Source organism: Quercus robur, chromosome 1, assembly GCF_932294415.1.
Source record: "Quercus robur chromosome 1, dhQueRobu3.1, whole genome shotgun sequence".
In the NCBI taxonomy this organism is placed as follows: Eukaryota; Viridiplantae; Streptophyta; class Magnoliopsida; order Fagales; family Fagaceae; genus Quercus; species Quercus robur.
The window spans coordinates 49,505,769-49,524,636 of NC_065534.1; the positions used below are offsets into that span (position 1 = coordinate 49,505,769).

Genomic DNA, 18,868 nt, shown 5'->3' on the forward strand with positions numbered 1-18,868 from the left:
AATAGATCTTTTCCCCTCTCCCCACCACCAAACCATACCCCCTTTACCTCTTACCTCTGGCCCATGGCCCCATCACGTCCTATATTGGCTGGGTACAGGCTGGTGGTGCCTAGGCCTTGCGCATGCTTTCCTTTCAGATATGTCCAAGAGTCTGCCTGCTGCTCATGCGTTTGCCGTGATCTGGAGACTCTCCATCTGTGTTTTCTGACCTTTTATGTGGGTTTTTCTTTGGTTTCCAGCTCCATTCAAGAGCTGGGCTTTATCTGATGATGGGCCTTACATTTCTTTGGTCCACTCTTGATTTTCTTTATTTCTTACAACGTTGAATTGTTATTCCTGCCGTAATAACTTAATCCTACTGGACCTCTTTTGGGCCAACTGTTTATTCCTTTTCTCAGTGGCTTGTCATGGGCACTGCTTTGCTTTTACTTATGGGCTCCTATGTCCTTTTGGGCTTTCCTTTGGGCATCCACGGCCCGATCACTTTCTTTGGGCTTCCTTGGCCTGTTTGCTTAATTCCACACTCCCTTGGGCTTTTTACTAACTTCATTGGATTTCCCCGGCCCAAAAACCTTATTCTCATCCTTGGGGTTCATGGGCCTGCCATAAACCCCTTACTCTCTTAGTTTGCATTGCCTTGGGCCTGCGGCGGCCCTTTCTCGCTTTTCTACCTCATACACTGCCCATGGGATGCTATTTCTTTCTTTCCTGGCTTCTTTGAGCCCGCTTGCCTCTTCAAGACCCATTTGTTTATTTGTTGGGCCTGTGATCCATTATTCCTACTGCTTGGGCCTAATGATTTTTTGCTATCTATTTTGTCAATTCTTTGTTACCCTTATTATTGGGCTTTCTTTCTGTCTGCCTGGGCTTCCACAAATGGCCCTCAACATTTAGCCCCCAGAACATACGAAACGTTACTGCGATGCATATGTGAATGAAAAGGCGTTTCTGCCCTTCTCTCATCTTTTTTCTTCTTCTCTTTTTCGCGGGTCTTTTTTAAGCTGTGGACCCCTTCTTTTTATATATATATATATTATGTAGGTTTTCCTTCTTGCCGCGAACAGGGTTGTCTCTTCGAATTTCCCAGTTTGGTAGTTATTTTCGAAACAGAGCCGTCGCTTCATTAATTTCATCCCATTCTGATGGCTGACCCATCACCTTCTTTCGTGCTGTTATTAATGACTTGAGTATTTAAGGAAGAATCCTTCTGCACTTTAAACACATACTCTTTCTTTTCCCAGAACATACACTCTCCGCCTCTTACTCTCCTTTTTCTTTTCAAACACCTATACCCATTTTCTCCGACTAAGCCTCCTTACCATGTCGCCGGTGAAAAGCCAAGGCTCTTCCCGCCACAAAGGGAAGGCGATTGCTTCCGATTCTCTCGCCGTTCCTGATGTGGGCGAGGAGATGGAACGTTCCAATTCGGAGCGGTCCGCTGAGGAAGAGACACAGTGCGACCCCAACAGTGAATGCGCTCCTTTAATCGACCCGTGGTACGAAGTCAAGCCTTACTTCCCAAAAGTTCCTGGTGACTATGTACCGCCGCCGCCAGGCCGTGTATTGATTGCCCTTGTCCAGCGAAACCCCAACGTCTCTTGGGCTCCTTTAGCACCTTCGATCCCCGATCTGTCCATTCGCCAAGGTACCTCGCTTCCTGTACCCCTTCATTTTGAATTTGGGTCCGGCACAGCCTCGGGTTGGAAGGAATGGGTTGACAGTGAGCTTTCTGATACGAGCTTTATGGGTTTGTTGCAACGAGCCGGCATCTTGAAGGCTACAGTTTCATCTCGCTGCTTGTCGAATTTCCGGGACCTCTATAACCTCCGTCATTTGGTCCGACGTTGGTGTACCACCACCCACACCTTCTTTTTCTCGTGCAGCGAACTCACTGTGACCCTTGAAGATGTGGCTAACCAGTTGCTCCTGCCCATTCTTGGTGATGCCGATCCTGCCGCCCTAGAGCTTTCTCCGGAGGAAGAGGCCATTGAGGTTGAATTGAGGAAAAGGATGGCCGGAAACGCCAAGTTGTCATACTGGGTGAGTTCTTCCTCTAAGTTTTCTGTTGCTGCCCACCGTGCGGCTTTTATTGCATTTTGGCTTTAGAAGTTTGTTTTTGGGTCCCACCCCCACTACGCCATAAAGCCTTTGTACTTTCATTTGGCTATCAAAATATCTTCTGGGGTGAGCCTGCCATTGGCCCCTATGTTCCTGGGGCACTTGTATGTTCAATTAGATATTCTCCGTAGTGATGAGAGTCAGGCTGGGTCCTGCCACATTGTTACCTCTTCCGTTCACTGTACCATACTTCAGCAGCTGTTGTTTGAGCATTGTGCTCAATACTTGACTAAGTGTAGATCCGCTCGATTTGCCAGAGAGAAGTACCAGACATGTTCGAGAGTGATTACTGACTTTTGTGGCAAGTTTGAATCCTATTTTCCGCTTGCTTTTCGTTGGTCTGGTTTGAAGCCGATTGGCTATTCTGTGGTTGAATCTTTTGATGAGGGCGTCGGTTTTTCTTGGAGAGCCTATAGAAACTTGGGTGCAGATTACACTTGTAAGGATTTTGCCATGGGTTCGTTTGTTGACACCATTGGGACCACTACCCCATTGGTTAGTTTTGATGAAACAGGGATCACCTATCTTGCTGCAACCAATGCCGGATGGCTGCCTTACCTAGCCGATGAAGGCATTAGGTTTGTTCACTATCCTGCCAACCGGGTGAGGAGGCAGTTTGGGTTGGATCAAGACATCCCCGATGACATTTCTTTCCTCATGGAATCTCCTACTTCAGTCCGTCCTTTCCTGCGGCACACTGCCTTCGAGTTTTGGAGGCAGCGTTTCAACGCCATTACAGTTCCCGGTTCACTAAGGGAGGGTGTTTGTACTTTTCCCATGCACGGTTATTGGTACGCAGTGATGGATACATTTGTGGATGAGCTAGCGGATAGCCGTGGCTTCTCCCTTATTCCTCCTAATGGGCTAGGTATGGTTGTCTCAGTTAACCCTCGCCTGCTGCTTCCTTCTAAGTCTGTTTTGGTGTATGCTAGAAAACAAAGCCGGTCAGCCATCTTTGAGTGGGACGCAGAGAAGAAAGGATGGTACTAGCACGCTGGTGATTATCCCCCTGGTTGGGAGAAAAAAGTTAAAGTAATAAACATCCCTGTACCGAGCAAGAAAGCTCCTGCCAAACCCAAGTCCCCCGGCAAAACCAAGCCTGCCACCCCACTACCTCCTACAGGTGCTCCTTTGGCTAGCAGAACTCGTGGTAGCAAAAGAAAAACTACTCCTCACCCTGTATCTGCTGTTGAACGGAGGGTAAGTTATATCTCCCATTTTTCCTTTTTTTGACAAAACTTCTTAACTTTCTTGCGGCTAACTTGCTAATTTCCTCTGCCTCTTTCCTTTTAGTCCAAGCATAAGGAAGACTCGTCAGTTACCCGCCCTATGTTGCTTGACGAGCCTGAATCTGAGGTAAGCCTCTTTTCTTCACTTTTTTTTTTTTTTTTTTTTTTTTTTTTTTTTTTTTTTTTTTTCCGCATGCGCTCCCTCTGTCACGTGTCTTTTGTTTTTTGCTTAATAATAATTTTTTTTTTAGGAGGAGCCTGAGCCTTTATCCATATATCGCCCCACTGCCGAGGAGATTTCCGCCTCCATGGGTGTACCCATGGAAGGCTTTTTTGATGGGGCCGATGCAGTATTCGCAATGCTCGCTCCTTCTACTGCTGCACATAAGGCTCCTGCCAAAACTCCCGCCCCTTCCGTCGAGCCGGTACCTAGAGAGGGTACTCATGTCGAAGGGGTTGGTGAGACTACACCTTTGCCTGCTGAGAGACCCATTCCTTCAGAGGGAGCTATTCCTCCTGCCGCTGTTCAAACCAAGGTCACTCCTTCCATTCTGCCGCTTGTTATTTCAACTAGTGACCATTTTGCAGCTATCTCCCAGGCTGCAAAGGGCGGTGCCTCCCTTGTTGTTACTCCTTCCTCCATTCTCGGCTCCGTTACCTGTGGTCCTGATTCGGACTTATCCTCAGAGGGATCCGATGACATTCTTGAGGATCCCGATGATGCGCCCATCCTGAAGAAGAGGATTTCTGATTCCGATGAGGAGGGGAGTGCTTCGCCCGTGCCTGACTTCATGGGTATGTATATCTTTCCTCCCCTTCTTTTTTTTTGTTGTATTTGCGTTTCATTTGCATACTTATCTCCCCGCTTGCAGAGACTTCTGAGGTGCCAGAAATTGCAGCAGGCGTGGGAATGACTACTCCTGCCACACTTGTAGCGCCTATTACTGCCGCACCTTCAGCACCTGTTTTAGCCGTACCTATTACTCTTGCTTCTGTTGTGCCTATAGTACTTGTTTTTGCTACACCCGCAGCCCCCATTCCTGGTAACTTTGGCAAGTTTCCTTTTCTTTTTTTTTTATTTCATCCTTTTTTTTTTAAGTCTTTTCTTCCCGTGCCATGGCTTCTCATTTTGCCTTGCGTTTCCTCTTTTTTTTTTTTTTTTTTATAGGTCCACTTCCTACTATCCCTTTTTAGTTTGAGGCGGGTAGTAGTTCTACTACCGTCCTGGATGATGCTGTGACCTTCCTTACCTGCTTTGACTAGCCGGAGGTTAACGACCTTGGTCCGGCAGACTTCTAGGCTTCCAGTCCTCCTTACGTAGACTTTTATGGCTTCCGAGTCCCAGAGGATTGCGTTACTCACTTGGTGATGATCTATAGCCGTCGTGGCAACTTTATGCAGGAGTTTCGTCTTGGCCGTTCTGCTAGGGAGCATTTCTTGAAGATGTTGGGGTGCGTGCTGAATGATCTTGAGCATAACTTCATCGACTCTGTTTCTGCCGAGAGAATCCTGTAGTGGAGGGTTGTGATTCAAGAACTCATTAGTGTGGGTTTTGCCGTGGAGTTTGTTCTTGATCATCTTCGTGAGGTTGCTCGAGCCCTTTTTATGAGGAAAGTTCAGCCAGTCGTTGATGCCATAGATGCCCGTATCAAGCTTTTGAAGAAAAAAGTGGCAGATTTGAAGGGTCGTCGTAAGCGCCTTCTTTCCAGCGTTAGTGGGCCTAGTCATTTTGGAGATCAAATTCTCATTTCCAGACTTCATTGATGATGGTGTGGTTCCCTTTCCTTTTTTCTGCTTCTCTGTTTTTTTTTTTGTCACACAGAACACTTATATGTTTCCTACAGTAGTTATTTGGCGTGTGTTTGCCACAGTTTGGGTTTGTAATGATGCTACACTTTGCTACTCTTTTTTTTTTTTTACTATTACTATGACATGATGCTAATACTTCGTACTTTTTCATTGCATACTTATGAAAGCACGTTACAACTTTTTCTTCTGTGACATAGTCGCTTGGAGGAATAAAATAGAAAAAGTGAAGGAAACATAAAAAAAAAACAAAAGAAAGGGACAACCACATAACTTTCTTCTCTAGGCAAAATAACACTTCAGCCATTTTCCGTTGATGGGGTCCATCAAGTCCCTGCCATCCATTTGAGTTAGGCGATAATATCCACTTTTATGCGCTTCCCTTATCACAAGGGGTCCCTCCTACTTTGGTGCAAACTTGGATGGTCCTACCAGGCCTTGCCTGACATAGTCTGCCACCTTTAACACTAGTTGTCCTTCTGCAAACACTCTTTCCTTGGTCATCCTGCCGTAGGCTTTAGTCATCTTCTGCCTATATCTTCGGCTGCGTTCCTAGGCTTCTTCCCTCTTTTCATCAAGCTTTTCTAGGTCCTCAAACCTTTCTGCCGCGAAGACTTCTCCCTCTTTTTCTTTTTCTCGCATTTGCATGACCCTCAGGGACGGTGTCATTATTTCTGCCGGACTCACTACTTCAGTTCTGTAGACTAAGGAAAAGGGTGAAAAGCTCGTGGCTGACTTTGGTGATTTTCTGTAAGCCCAAAGAGCATCCGGCAGGTGCATCGCCCATCCTCCCGTATACTCTTGGCTCATTTTGCTGATGATCTTTATGAGAATTTTGTTTGTTGCCTCTGCCTGCCTATTCCCTTGAGGGTAATAAGGTGATGACTTGTGGTGCTTGACTTGGTAGAACTCTAGCATTTTCCTTACACCACTGTTGACAAATGGTGTGCCGTTGTCACTGATGATCCTGTGGGGCACCCCAAACCTCACAATTATATTTTCTTTGATGAAATTTGCCACTGCTCCCCCTATGGCCTTGCGGAGTGGCACTGTTTCTTCCCACTTAGTAAAATATTCTGTAGCCACTAATATCCATATGTATCCACGTGATGTTGGGTTGACTGGCCTTACCAAATCTAGCCCCCAAGTGTGGAAGGGCCATGGGGTGACCATGCTGTGCAATCCTTGTGGATGGGTATGAATCAAGTTGGCTTGTACTTGACAACTGTGACACTTTTTTACAAATTCTGCCGTATCTTTCTTCATGGTTGGCCAGTAGTAGCCCATCTACAGCAGGCATCTGTAAAGCTTTTTCTTCCCCTGATGTTCACCACATTCCCCTGAATGTACTTCTTTTATCATTTCTTTTGCCTCTTCAGGGCCCAAACACCTCAAAGGGTCTTCATCATATCCTTTTTTGAAAAGGACCATGTTATGCAAGAAGTAACGTGTTGCCAACCTCTTAAGCTTGTATCTTTCACTGTGCCTTTGCGGCAGGACGCCTTCTGTTAGGTACTGCATGAAAGGGCTTCTCCAATCCTTGCTAATGAACACAGCGTAACTTTCCTCCCTTTCTGTCGCAAGCTGACAGGTCCCACATTGGGTTTGGACTTGATCTGCGTCTTTACCCATGCTTGGCCAATAGAAGCCTGCTCTTTGAAGTTTGTGGTAAAGACTGACTTCTCCGCAAGACCCGCAAGTCTTGTCGTGTATTTCTTTCAATTTTCTCTGGGCTTCCTCCTGCCTCACACACCTGGATAAGACCTCACCTGGCATCCTGCGGTACAACTCTTCTTTTACCAAGGCATAGTCTTTTAATATCTTCAATTCTGTTGCATCGTCTCCCTTCACCAAGGTTTCTTTTATGGGGATTCGCCAATCCCCTTCGCCTTGTTCCTCCCGGAACTTTTCTTTCAACACCTCAATGATGGATTCTTCCCTCTTACTGACTTCTATGTTAGTGCTATTCCCTTTGAAGATTATTTGTGAACCCAGTGCAGCTAACGCATCCGCAAACCGATTTTCGTTTCTCGGAGCATGTTCTATTTCAAAGGTTGAGAATTTTTTCTTCCATTCTCTGGGCTATTGCTCTGTACGGGGCTAGGCTAGGCTCCTTTAAGGAAAAGCTTCCTTTGGCCTGGCGGACAACCAAGTTCGAATCTCCCAGTACTTTCAAATGTTTGACTCCCATTTCGAGCGCCGTGGCAAGCCCACTTAGATAGGCCTCGTACTCCGCCGTGTTGTTTGAACAGGGGAATTCCAACTTAAATGACAGCGCCACTGCCTTGTCTTCTTCACGATACAGAACTACTCCCACCCCTTTGGAATGGGTAGTAGAAGACCCATCGAATTTCACTACCCACTGTTCCTTGACTTCTTCTGCCATAGCTACTTCCCCTGGAACTTCATCATCCAGTGGGAATTCTTCCTCTCCTGGAAACTGCGCCAATAAATCTGCTATAGCCTGACTTTTCACTGCCCTAGGTGTCCCCATTCTCAAGTCGTATTGTGATAACTGCAGCAACCACTGGGATATCCTGCCGGAGAGGATCGGCTGTTGTAATAGAGCTTTAATGGCATGGGACTTAGTCATCAGCCATACTTCGTAAGCCAAGAAATAGTGACGCAACCTCTGCGAAGCGTATACAATGGCTAGGCACGTTCTCTCTGCCCTTGGGTAACGAGTGTCTGCATCTTTTAAGGCGCGACTAATGTAGTATATTGGCTGCTCGATACCACCTCCATCTTCCTGAGCGATTAGTGCGCCGATGGCGTACGAGTTGGTGGCTAGATAGAGTAGCAGTGGTCTTTTGTGAATGGGGGCCTGCACCGTGGGGAGGTTCATCATTATCTGCTGTAGCCTTTTGAAGGCCGTCTGCTGCGCTTCCCCCATTCAAAACTTTGCCCTTCTTAAGCAACTTGGTGAAGACAGAGGTGATTGATGCCAACCCAGGGATGAATCTCTAGATATATGAGACTTTTCCTAAGAAGCTCTTCAATTCTTTTACTGTGGCCGGAGGTCTTATAGTTGCTATGGTTGTGGCTTTGGCCGGATCCACGTCTATGCCTCTGCTGTGAACCAGGAAACCCAAAAATTTCCCAGAGGACACTCCGAATGCGCATTTGAGGGGATTCATTCTTAACTTAAAAGCTCTGCATCTTTTGAATACTCTTTTTAACACACGAAAGTGTTCTTCTCTCCTCCTTGACTTAACCACTATGTCATCCACATAGTCTTCTAGCTCCTGGTGCATCATGTCATGAAATATGGCCGTCATTGCTCGTTGATAAGTTGCACCTGCATTTTTTAACCCGAAGGGCATCACAGTATAGTAGAAATTGCCCATGGGTGTTCTGAAAGCGGTTTTCTCTACATCCTTTGGCGCTATCTTGATCTGATTGTATCCGCTGAAACCGTCCATGAATGAGAACATGGCGCTTCCTGCCATGGAATCTATTAGTAAATCCATGTTCGGCAATGGGAATTCGTCCTTTGGACAAGCTTTGTTGAGATTTCTGAAATCTACACAGCATCTTATCTGGCCGTTCTTCTTCTTTACCGGTACTATGTTAGATAGCCAGCAAGGATGCTGGATAGGCTTGATGAATCCTGCGGCTAGCAACTTCCGCACTTCTTTGACTGTCCGCCCTTCTATTTTTGTGTGAAATATCCTGGCAGGCTGGGCCACCGGCTTGGCCTCTGGGTCCACATTCAATGTATGCGCAACAAGCTCAGGATCGAGCCCTGGCATTTCATTGTAATCCCAAGCAAAAACGTCTTTGAATTGTTTCAACAACAGTATGAGTTCTGACTTCTCCTTTTCTGTCAGGCTTGCACTAATTGAGATAGGCCTTGGTTCTCGCGAATCAGACCCTAGGTCAACTTCTTCCAACTCTTCCTCTGCCATAATCTAGACGTCCTTTTCTGCCGCAACTGCCTCATCCTTCTCTTCTTCTTTTCCCAAACTTCCTTCAGCAACGCAACACGCCAAACTCTTGTGTTGCCCTTTTTGGGTGGGACCCACTAGCATCTCACCCGTGGGCCCCACGCACCTTCATAATTTATACACAATCCTACCATCAAGGTCTCGGACCCTGATGCACTGAGGTATGTCTTTTGGCTCTACGACAGGCGTTTTTTTCTTTTCTTCTTTCGTACCAGTAGTTCTCTTAAATTGAGTTCTGGGTCATCTTGAACATCTTCCCACCTAGGCACAAAGGTGCCTCGTGGCTTTGAAACCGAATTTTCCCCAGCGGAGTCGCCAATTTAATGTAGGGGCCTTTTGTGCGTATTGGGCTGGGCTGCCTCCTACGGTAATGGGCCCGAATGTTTTCTGAGTAAGGGAGTTAGGGCCGGTCCAATTATAACTCAACTTGGGCCGGTTTGTGCACAAACTTATACCTTGTCTATCAGGAGTAGCCTTACGGCAAGCAGAACTGTTTCAGATGAGTTACGGCAGACAGATATAATAATAATAATCAAAACAGAGTATTCTGACTATTTAAATAAATGACTATGTAATCCCTACTAATAAAGCATGATTATAGTTGTGATAATGTCATTCATAGAGAAAGTAAAGGAGAAAGAAAATAATATGAACTAATCAAGAATGGGCATAAATCAAGTTTTAAATTTAGTTTGCTGAAGCAAAGCCAAAGAGGGGAGAACGCCTCTTCTTAATGCAAATAATCTCCCAGGAAAAGATCCTGCCGTGGGGATTAATGGCTTTGAGGGAGTCGGACCTGAATGGTTATTGTTCAAAAAGGAGTCCTTGTTACGTTTTGGAAAGAGAGCAGAATTTGAAGGGGGAGAGAGGGAAACCGACCTACTGGTGCATGCCCACTGAACTATCTCTCTTTTTTCCTCAATTTCCTCTCTTTTCTTCTCTGTTTTCTTTGTTATCTTTTTTCTTTTCTTTTTACTCTATTTTTCTTTTTTACTCCGTGAATGCTCTGTTTTTCGATCTCCTTTTCAGGGCATGGCAAGGGCCCTTTTATAGTGCCTGCTGTGACCAATGTTTTACCACTTTGCCCCTTAACCGCCTTTATCTGGTCTGGGCGTACTTGCCGACCACCAAGTCTGTGCGACATTCACCCTTGCCAGACAAAGGCAGGTTTGTTTCGTTCCTCAGTCTACCGTAGCACTTCTTTCCTGCCACGGTATAAATGCTTTCTCTCTCTTTCCCTCAAGGCATGCACCCAACGGCTCCCCCCTCAAACTTGCCTCTTTTGGGTGGTCTGTCATCCTAGCAGGACGTATCTCCCAAAAAGGCTTGGGTAGGAGCTGCAAAATAGATTTTTTCCCCTCTCCCCACCACCAAACGATACCCCCTTTACCTCTTACCTTTGGCCCATGGCCCCATCACGTCCTATATTGGCTGGGTACAGGTTGGTGGTGCCTGGGCCTTGCGTGTGCTTTCCTTTCAAATATGTCCAAGAGTCTGTCTGCTGCTTATGCGGCTGCCGTGATCTAGAGACTCTCCGTCTGTGTTTTCTGACCTTTTATGTGGGCTTTTCTTTGGTTTCCCGCTCCATTCAAGAGCTGGGCTTTATCTGATGATGGGCCTTACATTTCTTTGGTCCATTCTTGATTTTCTTTATTTCTTACAACGTTGAATTGTTATTCCTGCTGTAATAACTTAATCCTGCTGGACCTCTTTTGGGCCAGCCGTTTATTCCTTTTCTCAGTGGCTTGTCATGGGCACTGCTTTGCTTTTACTTATGGGCTCCTATGTCCCTTTGGGCTTTCCTTTGGGCATCCACGGCCTGATCGCTTTCTTTGGCCTTCCTCAGCCTGTTTGCTTAATTCCACACTGCATGGGCTTTTTACTAACTTCATTGAACTTCCCCGGCCCAATAACCTTATTCTCATCCTTGGGGTTCATGGGCCTGCCATAAACCCCTTACTCTCTTAGTTTGTATTGCCTTGGGCCTGCGGCGACCCTTTCTCGCTTTTCTCCCTCATACACTGCCCATGGGATGCTATTTCTTTCTTTCCTGGCTTCTTTGAGCCCGCTTGCCTCTTCAAGACCCATTTGTTTATTTATTGGACCTGTGATCCATTATTCCTACCGCTTGGGCCTATTGGTTTTTTGCTATCTATTTTGTCAATTCTTTGTTGCCCTTATTATTGGGCTTTCTTTCTGTCTGCCTGGGTTTCCACAAATGGCCCTCAACAGTCCTAATTTCAAAGACGCTTTCACTCCTCTTGGTCTCTCTTGCGTTCCTTTCTAACACCAAATTAGAGTGGACAATCCCCTTCTACGTGCTGCCACTGAATTTTGGATCCCTACACAGTATATTTTCCAATTCAATGGCATGGAATTATGCCCTACTCTTGAAGAATTTGGTGTGATCATGGGTGAGCTTGACCTCGATGCTATTATTCTTCCTACTCTTAAAGAAGATCTCTCTGACTTAGCTCATCAACTCTTGGGTTCCTCTAGCTATGGCCAAAAGATTGTTCATGCTTGATAAGTTGAATGGTCACATGGTTTTCAAGTATTTTTCTTAGTAGGATGTCCCTTTGGCTGGGGTGAAGCGTTCTCAGTATCTCAATGCTATTTGTCTTTACATCCTTGCAAGGCACTTCTTGGTGCATGAGACACCTCAAGTAGGCCCAATAATTCTTCAAGTGGTTAACAATCTAGGGAGGGAAATTCCAATTATCATTATCTTAGCTGAAACTCTCAATGGCTTGGATGTCGTTCCTAAAGGGGAAGCAACATTCTTTATAGGGAATCCTTTCCTCCTTCAAATACAATCCCTAAATTTTGCCTAGCTTTTCGACCTAGTAGGATTCCTCTAATTTTGGCGGATTGCCTTTTAGTTTTCAACCCATTGAGACCCCTTATATCATCTTTGTATACACATTTATTTCTCTTTCTCTCTTTTATTTTTATTTCTCATTTTTTCCACTCAACACTCATGCTTTCTTTTCACTCTCTTTCAGATATGGCTATATAAGAGGCTCTAGTTACTTTATCCTCTCACTGTCTCTCCTAGTCAATATTAGTTGAAGCATTATCATGATTGGAAGCCCAAAAATAAGGAGATGGATCATGTTGAGTTCACTGAATTCCTGAAGCGTCTCTCCCCTTTAGGTATCCAATGGGTGGTGGAATGGTGGCACATCACGAATATGGTCAACCATGGTGTAGACACCACATTTTGTACCCCTTAGGACTCGGGCCCCGTTCCATAGTGATGTTGAAATTCTAAAGTCCAAGGTTGGTTTAGGGCCTAATAAGGTTGAAATTGACTTGAAGAAAATATTTTTGAAAAATATAACTCTTTTTATGAATAAAATAATCTATTTTTGAAAAATATAACTCTTTTTATGAATAAAATAAAAATTAAAGACCACGGAAACCCTAGGGCATGCTTACGCATACACGCGTATGCGCATGCATGCTCAAGCTTTGCGTATGCATGCTTCATGCATGCGTATGCATACATAGGCATGCATACGCATGTTAAGGTTCCAGAAACTATGAAAGACAAGTTTTTTTGCACTATAGATTGGTTTTGGAATGCATCCCACATCGTTTAGGAGACATTCTAAACCCTAATTTTCAAACTATAAAATGGACATAGTAGCTTTTCAAAAGACACAGAAAATCCTAAGGGAAAACATAAGATTCACTAGAAATAGTGAATCAAAGAGGGTGTTTTTCACAAAACATTCTCAAGTCAATATTTTTTTGATTGGGGCCTTTGCTGGCCTTTATCTTGGAGTTTTAAGATTACTAATCACTTCCTTATTTGATTGTGAATAGCTTTGGCTATGGGGATCGGTCAAAATCAAGCTAAGGAGCTTTATGTTTTGAGGTATATTTTCTAAGTCATTTTCTTTTCTTTTCCTGCTTTTCTTGCTTTAATCTTTTTGTTTTCCTTGTTTTTCTTGTTTAGTTATATTATAATATGTTTGTGTAGTTTAGGTTTTCTTTTTCTTCATTGTTTTAAGTTTCTATTTTGCTGTGTTCTTGTTTTTTGGGTTAGGGCTTAGGGCGTGTATGCATACGCATGCTTATTGCATGCATAGGCATACTCGAAGTATGCATACGCATACAACTGGGCTACGTACGTAGATCCTATGTATGCGCACTCATACTCATGCCCAAAACCCTTAATCTAACCCTTTTGCTTCTATTTCTTTATTCTGTTTACACAATATGCTTTTGTCTTGATCTAGTTTTATGTTTTTGAGTCTTTGCTTCCATATTTTGTTTGTTGTTTGTCATTTATATGTTAGATTAGGGTTTTCTTGCTTTGGTATACCATGAACATGCATATATGAATATAAACATGCATTGATATATAGGTGTTGTGATGCAGTAAGGTAAGTAAGTTAAGGCATGCATTTACATGAACATGCATTTGTTTGTGATCTCGTCTTGTCTTGATAAATATGATCTTGTTTTGCGTGAGCATGAATATGCAAGTTAGTATGCCATGCCTTGGACTTGATAATATGAATGTTTGAATCTGCCTTGTAATGTTTTTGCTCTTAGGAATATATGTTTAATGTCATGATAGATGTATGCTAGGGTTAAGATGTGAAATGCATGATAGATGTATGTTAGGGTTTGGGATGAAAATACCATGTTGTTTGGTTAGATGTATGCTTGTTTGTGTGTGAGTCTAGAATAACGATGTTTGAATATGACTTTAACAAGATTAAGACATAAGACACAATCAGTGGAAGCCGACCTGCAAGTCGTGTGGAGTTGGGTGCCTAACACCTCCCCATCCCCATAATTAAACTCTGGACATGTGCTCTTGTAGTATGATTAGTCCTTCCATGAAGGACATTATAAATATGGTTCCTAGACCTAATCTAGGTGGTGACTCCATCTTTTCTCCGCCTCGGTCCACTCGGCCAAGGCGTACTCCCTTCCTGCTGACCCACAATGGTGACTCCTCTATGGATAGAGAGTTTGATTCCATGAAGGACACTATACATATGGTTCCTAGACCTAATCTAGGTGGTGACTCCATCTTTTCTCCACCTCGGTCCACTCGGCCAAGGCGTACTCCCCTCCTGCTGACCCACAGTGATGACTCCTGTATGGGTAGAGAGTTTGATTCCATGAAGGACACTATACATATGGTTCCTAGACCAAATCTAGGTGGTGACTCCATCTTTTCTCCACCTCGGTCCATTCGGCCAAGGCGTACTCCCCTCTTGCTGACCCACAGTGGTGACTCCTCTATGGATAGAAATTTTGATTCCAATGTGTCTTATTTCTTAATCTTGATAAAGGCTTATTCAATATTTGTTTGCACACATTTCACTTGGTTCTTTTATCCCTTTCACCCCGGTTGGTGATGAGTGGGAAGATGAGTACGCTCCATTTGGGCCAAAGTCTTCCAGAGTTCATCCCACCAACTCACACTCTGTGACATTGCCTATAATGGGCTTTGAGTATGTTAACGGTTTGCCATCAATCCATTACAGTCCATTTAGGCCCAAGGTTGGAATCATGACCCATCTAATTGTGAGTGACCTACTGATTTGTCATTTTAGCTCTAGGGAGCTTATCAACACTTAGAGAGATCCTAGATCCTATCAATAAGAGGGTACCCTTTTATATCTCGTGTTCGTTCAACCATATATCTCGTGTTCACCTAATTCTAAAGGACAAATAAAAGATGTAAAAATTTGAGGATGACCCAAAAGTTTTGGCATACCCTAAGATGTTGGGATAAAAGAAAAGAAATTCTCGCATGTAAGAGGCTTATACTAAAGTCCAAAAGTATGTCTTAACTTGAAAGGTTCATAAGACCATATCCTAGTTGCTATCATAAGCCCAAATCAAAAGGTCTCTTGAAAATGAGAACCTTGGGCCTAAGATAACAAATATCCTATGGACTTAGCATCGAACATCCTACAAAGCCAATATGAAATTCTCTAATCTTGGGCCTTTTTGTATGCCAAGACCCAAAATGATGAGAAATTTATGGACTTTGAAAGGAAGGCTACAATATATTCTAGCTAGATGGCTACTTCAAAAAAAAAAAAAAAAAATGATGACAATGGAAAAAGGAAGAGCCCAGAGCCCAAAGGTGATGGGTACGTTGTAAGCCTATATTTAAGGCAAAGGGTTAAAAATCTTTAAGTACGTTCTAATGAAAGCCCACGAGAGTAAGATGAGAATTTTGTTGTAAATGGACTAAAGCCGAATGAAACAAGGGTAAGGTTCATAAGAGGAAAGCGAGTGATTTTGTAATGGGGCCTTTATTAAAATGGACTTAAATACTTTCTAAGAACATCTAAGTTAATGAAAAGAACCTTTTAATTGGGAAATGGGCTTAATAAAATGGGACTTCTTTTTAGGCACCATTGCATCACCAAGATTAAGAAAGCGCGTACCCTCTCCAATTTGGGTCCGAGAAAAGAACAGAATGCGTTTGGTCAAATTTGAGGAAACATATCAAGAAGAGGTATTTCAAGAAGAGACATTGCAAGAGTAAGTATCACAAGAAGTAAAGGCTACTCCAAGCAAAGTGATGCCCTCAAGAAGATAGGAGGCCATCTCTCCAAGCTAGAGGGAAGCAAGTTTAAGAAGCCCATACATGTGGAGATAGATGATGAAGATGAAGGAGAAGATCAAGATGAAGGGGATAAGGCCGAATATGGAAGGAATAAGCAATTTGAGAAACTCACCGCGAATACCGTGGCCATGAAGAAAAAGATGGACAAGATGCAACTAGCCTTTCACAAGGCTCGATGAATGGATGATTGTCTTTACAACATGGGTGGAATGGGCTCCAAGATTCCCATTACATTGCCTCCCAAGTTCACAATCTTGAATGCGAAAAAATATGATGGGACTGGAGATCCTAAGCAACATGTTAGGAGATATCTAAGCATTGCTGAAATGAAAGGATTGGATGAGAAGCAAACTTTGCATGCCTTTCCTCTCACTTACGGGAGGTGCATCAAGGTGGTACTATAGCTTGGACCCAACTAAGACCGAGGTGTGGAATGAGCTAGTGGAGTTATTTATGGATCAATTCATCTTCAATACCATGATTGATGTAACTTTGAGGGACTTGGAGACTACCAAGCAAGGAATAGGCAATACATTTTTTGAATACATGACAAGGTGCAAAGGAAAGACGTATAGGATGGTTAATAGGCCAAATGAGAAGGACAAAATCAACATGATTATCAAGAATTTGCTTTCGGCATATAATAGTAGGCTTCTGTCATCGCCTATTAGCTCTTTTGGTGAGTTGTATGATTATGGAACTAGGGTCGAGGATGCCATCACTAATAGGCAATTGGAGAAAGGTGAGAGCAAGCCTCTAACCAAGAAGACATATGGGGAGGAGCTGCTGCTTCTAAAGCACCTAATCCTATGAATGTAAGTGCCATCATACCTCAACAACCCCTAGCCTACCCAAGCTTCACAAAGAAAGCCCATGGAGAATTCTTCGACTTAGGAATGTCCCTTGCCCAAGCATATGAGAATTTAACTTCTAAAGGATTCATCGAACCCTTAGACCTTACACCTATGCCTAATCTTGTACCTCCTACTTAGAACCTCAATGAATATTGCCATTTCCATAAAAAATCTGCCCTAAAACCGACAATTGTTTCTGCCTTAAGCATGAGATACAAGACCTAATAAAAAATTGAACCCTTCCAAATCCAAACATCATTACTAAGCCTAACATTAGAAAGAACCCTTTGCTTTATTATCATAAATTCCTCCTCCATATTAGAATTGGGTGCAAGTGGAAGAGATTGATTGGGATTGTTCAAAGTTGATAGAAATCGTAGAGGTTAACGTGGTGGAAGTCTATGGAATAGAGGATTAGGAAGATGAGATGTTGAAGAGTGCGGTGGCTATGTTGGGAATACTCCTCAAAGGAATGACTGAATTGAAGAAGAGTGTCCTAGAAGACAATGTGGCAAATATCACTAGGAGTGGGAAACACTACAAGCCATCCTTTTTAGAGAAGGATCATCTTGGTAGGAACATGCAAGAAGGGTCCAAGCCTGTTGAACCCAAAGGGAAGGAAGAAAAAGAAGAGGAAGATAAGGTTTTGACTCAATTGAAGAAGACTCAAGCTCATGTGTCCATGTGGGGCTTGTTGATGGCTTCTCACAAGCATCGTAGTGCTTTCTTGAATGCTTTGAATGAGAACAAAGTGCCCATCAAAATTACTCCACAAGAAGTGCTATCTCTCATGGGAGTTAAGGTTCCATCTCATCCTTCCCTCACCTTTTCAGATGAAGAACTTCCTCCCAAAGGGGCCACTCACACTAGACCTTCGCAAATCACCATCGAGTGCATGGGTGCTAAGGTTCCAATGGTGCTTATTGATAATGGATCCGCATTAAATGTATGCCCTTTTAGGACCGCTCTTAAAATTGGCATAGATGTGGAGACAATCATCCCCTTTCCTTTGATTGTTAAAGCATATGATAATACTTGAAGGAAGGTTATGGGAACCTTCAAAGCTCCTTGCAACATTGGTTCGTTGGAAACAATTGTGGAATTTCACATGATGAACATCACTCTTAACTATACAATTCTCTTATGAAGAGCATAACTTCATCCCATTAGAGCTATCCCTTCTACTCTACACTAAAAGATGAAGATCCCATGGAAAGGAGGAACTGCTGTAGTGCTTGGTGATGGTAAGATCCTAGCTCCTGTCTATTGACTTGAAGGAGGAAATGAGCTTCAAATTAGTGGCTTTAAGTTTGTAAACATGGCTAATTATGGATTAAAGGATGAGAAGTATACTATAGATTTACTCCCATATTGTAGTCATGAGGTGATTGCAATGATGAAGAAAATGGGGAATAAGCCTAGTATGGGTCTTGGAAAAGAAGGAAGAAGGGTGGCTAAATTCCCTGACTTCATAACTCAACTAACCAAGGAAGGTTTTGGAGGCTACGATGTAATAAAAAAGAACCTTGGTACCCTAAATAGGAACTTTGTGAAGGAAGGAGGAGAATTTCCTTTCTATGGCTTTCCCGAGCTGTGGGTGGATAAGGACAGAAAAGTGAATCCCGGCTGGGAAATATTCTTCAATGAAAAGCTTACTTTCAAGGAAAAACCTACTGTAATGATCAAGGAAATTCAATAGGAGGTCGACTGGGTGGACTACATGGATGCTGAATTAATGGAGACTATGTTGAAAGAGGAGGGGGACGTGCTCACCATCATCGTTGAAGAGCCAAGTAATCCTTTTACCTTCATCACGCCTGCAGATGGGCAACTTAGCAATTTAGACTTGGGTCAAGTTTTCCAAAAAAATGGGAAATGAATTTTGTAATGCAAGTTTAGATGTACTTTTCAACATTTTCAATAAGATGAATTCTGATTTGGCTTATTTTGATGTGTCCCATAATATTAAAATTCTACACTTAAATGATTCTAATGAATTTGAAAATGAAATTAATAAACAATTGGAAAAGAAATTGAACCTGTGAAACCAACTTTTGAAACTCTTAATTTGGGCAATGATGAGAATCCACGCTTAATTAAAATTAGCTTAACCCTAAATAAAGAAGAAAGAAAAGATCTCTAAGACTTACTCACAAAATTCCAAGAGGTCTTTTCATAGTCCTATGAAGATATGCCTAGTATCGACCTCAAGATAGCCCAACACCACATTGATACCCATGCTCACACGATGCCCGTTAAGCAGAAGTTGAGGCGTATGAGAACTAAATGGCTCTTTAAGATTAA

At 43.3% G+C, this 18,868-nt stretch overlaps 1 protein-coding gene across 1 annotated transcript; it reads right to left on the minus strand.

Annotated features, from left to right (window-relative positions):
* Positions 1–6,440: 6,440 nt before the first annotated feature.
* On the minus strand, positions 6,441–8,046 carry LOC126712827 (uncharacterized). The gene is made up of 2 exons (XM_050412314.1): positions 7,250–8,046; positions 6,441–7,182 (listed from the first exon to the last, which is right to left on the minus strand). The coding sequence occupies exons 1-2, from the start codon at positions 8,044–8,046 to the stop codon at positions 6,441–6,443; spliced, it is 1,539 nt and encodes a 512-aa protein (XP_050268271.1).
* Positions 8,047–18,868: the final 10,822 nt, after the last annotated feature.

Excerpts from the sequence above, each read along its gene's own strand:
- LOC126712827 (XM_050412314.1), bottom strand. The coding sequence starts at position 8,046 with ATGGGGGAAGCGCAGCAGACGGCCTTCAAAAGGCTACAGCAGATAATG. Across the intron at positions 7,183-7,249 it reads AAGGAGCCTAGCCTAGCCCC|AAACGAAAATCGGTTTGCGG; the intron begins GTACAGAGCAAT and ends ACATGCTCCGAG.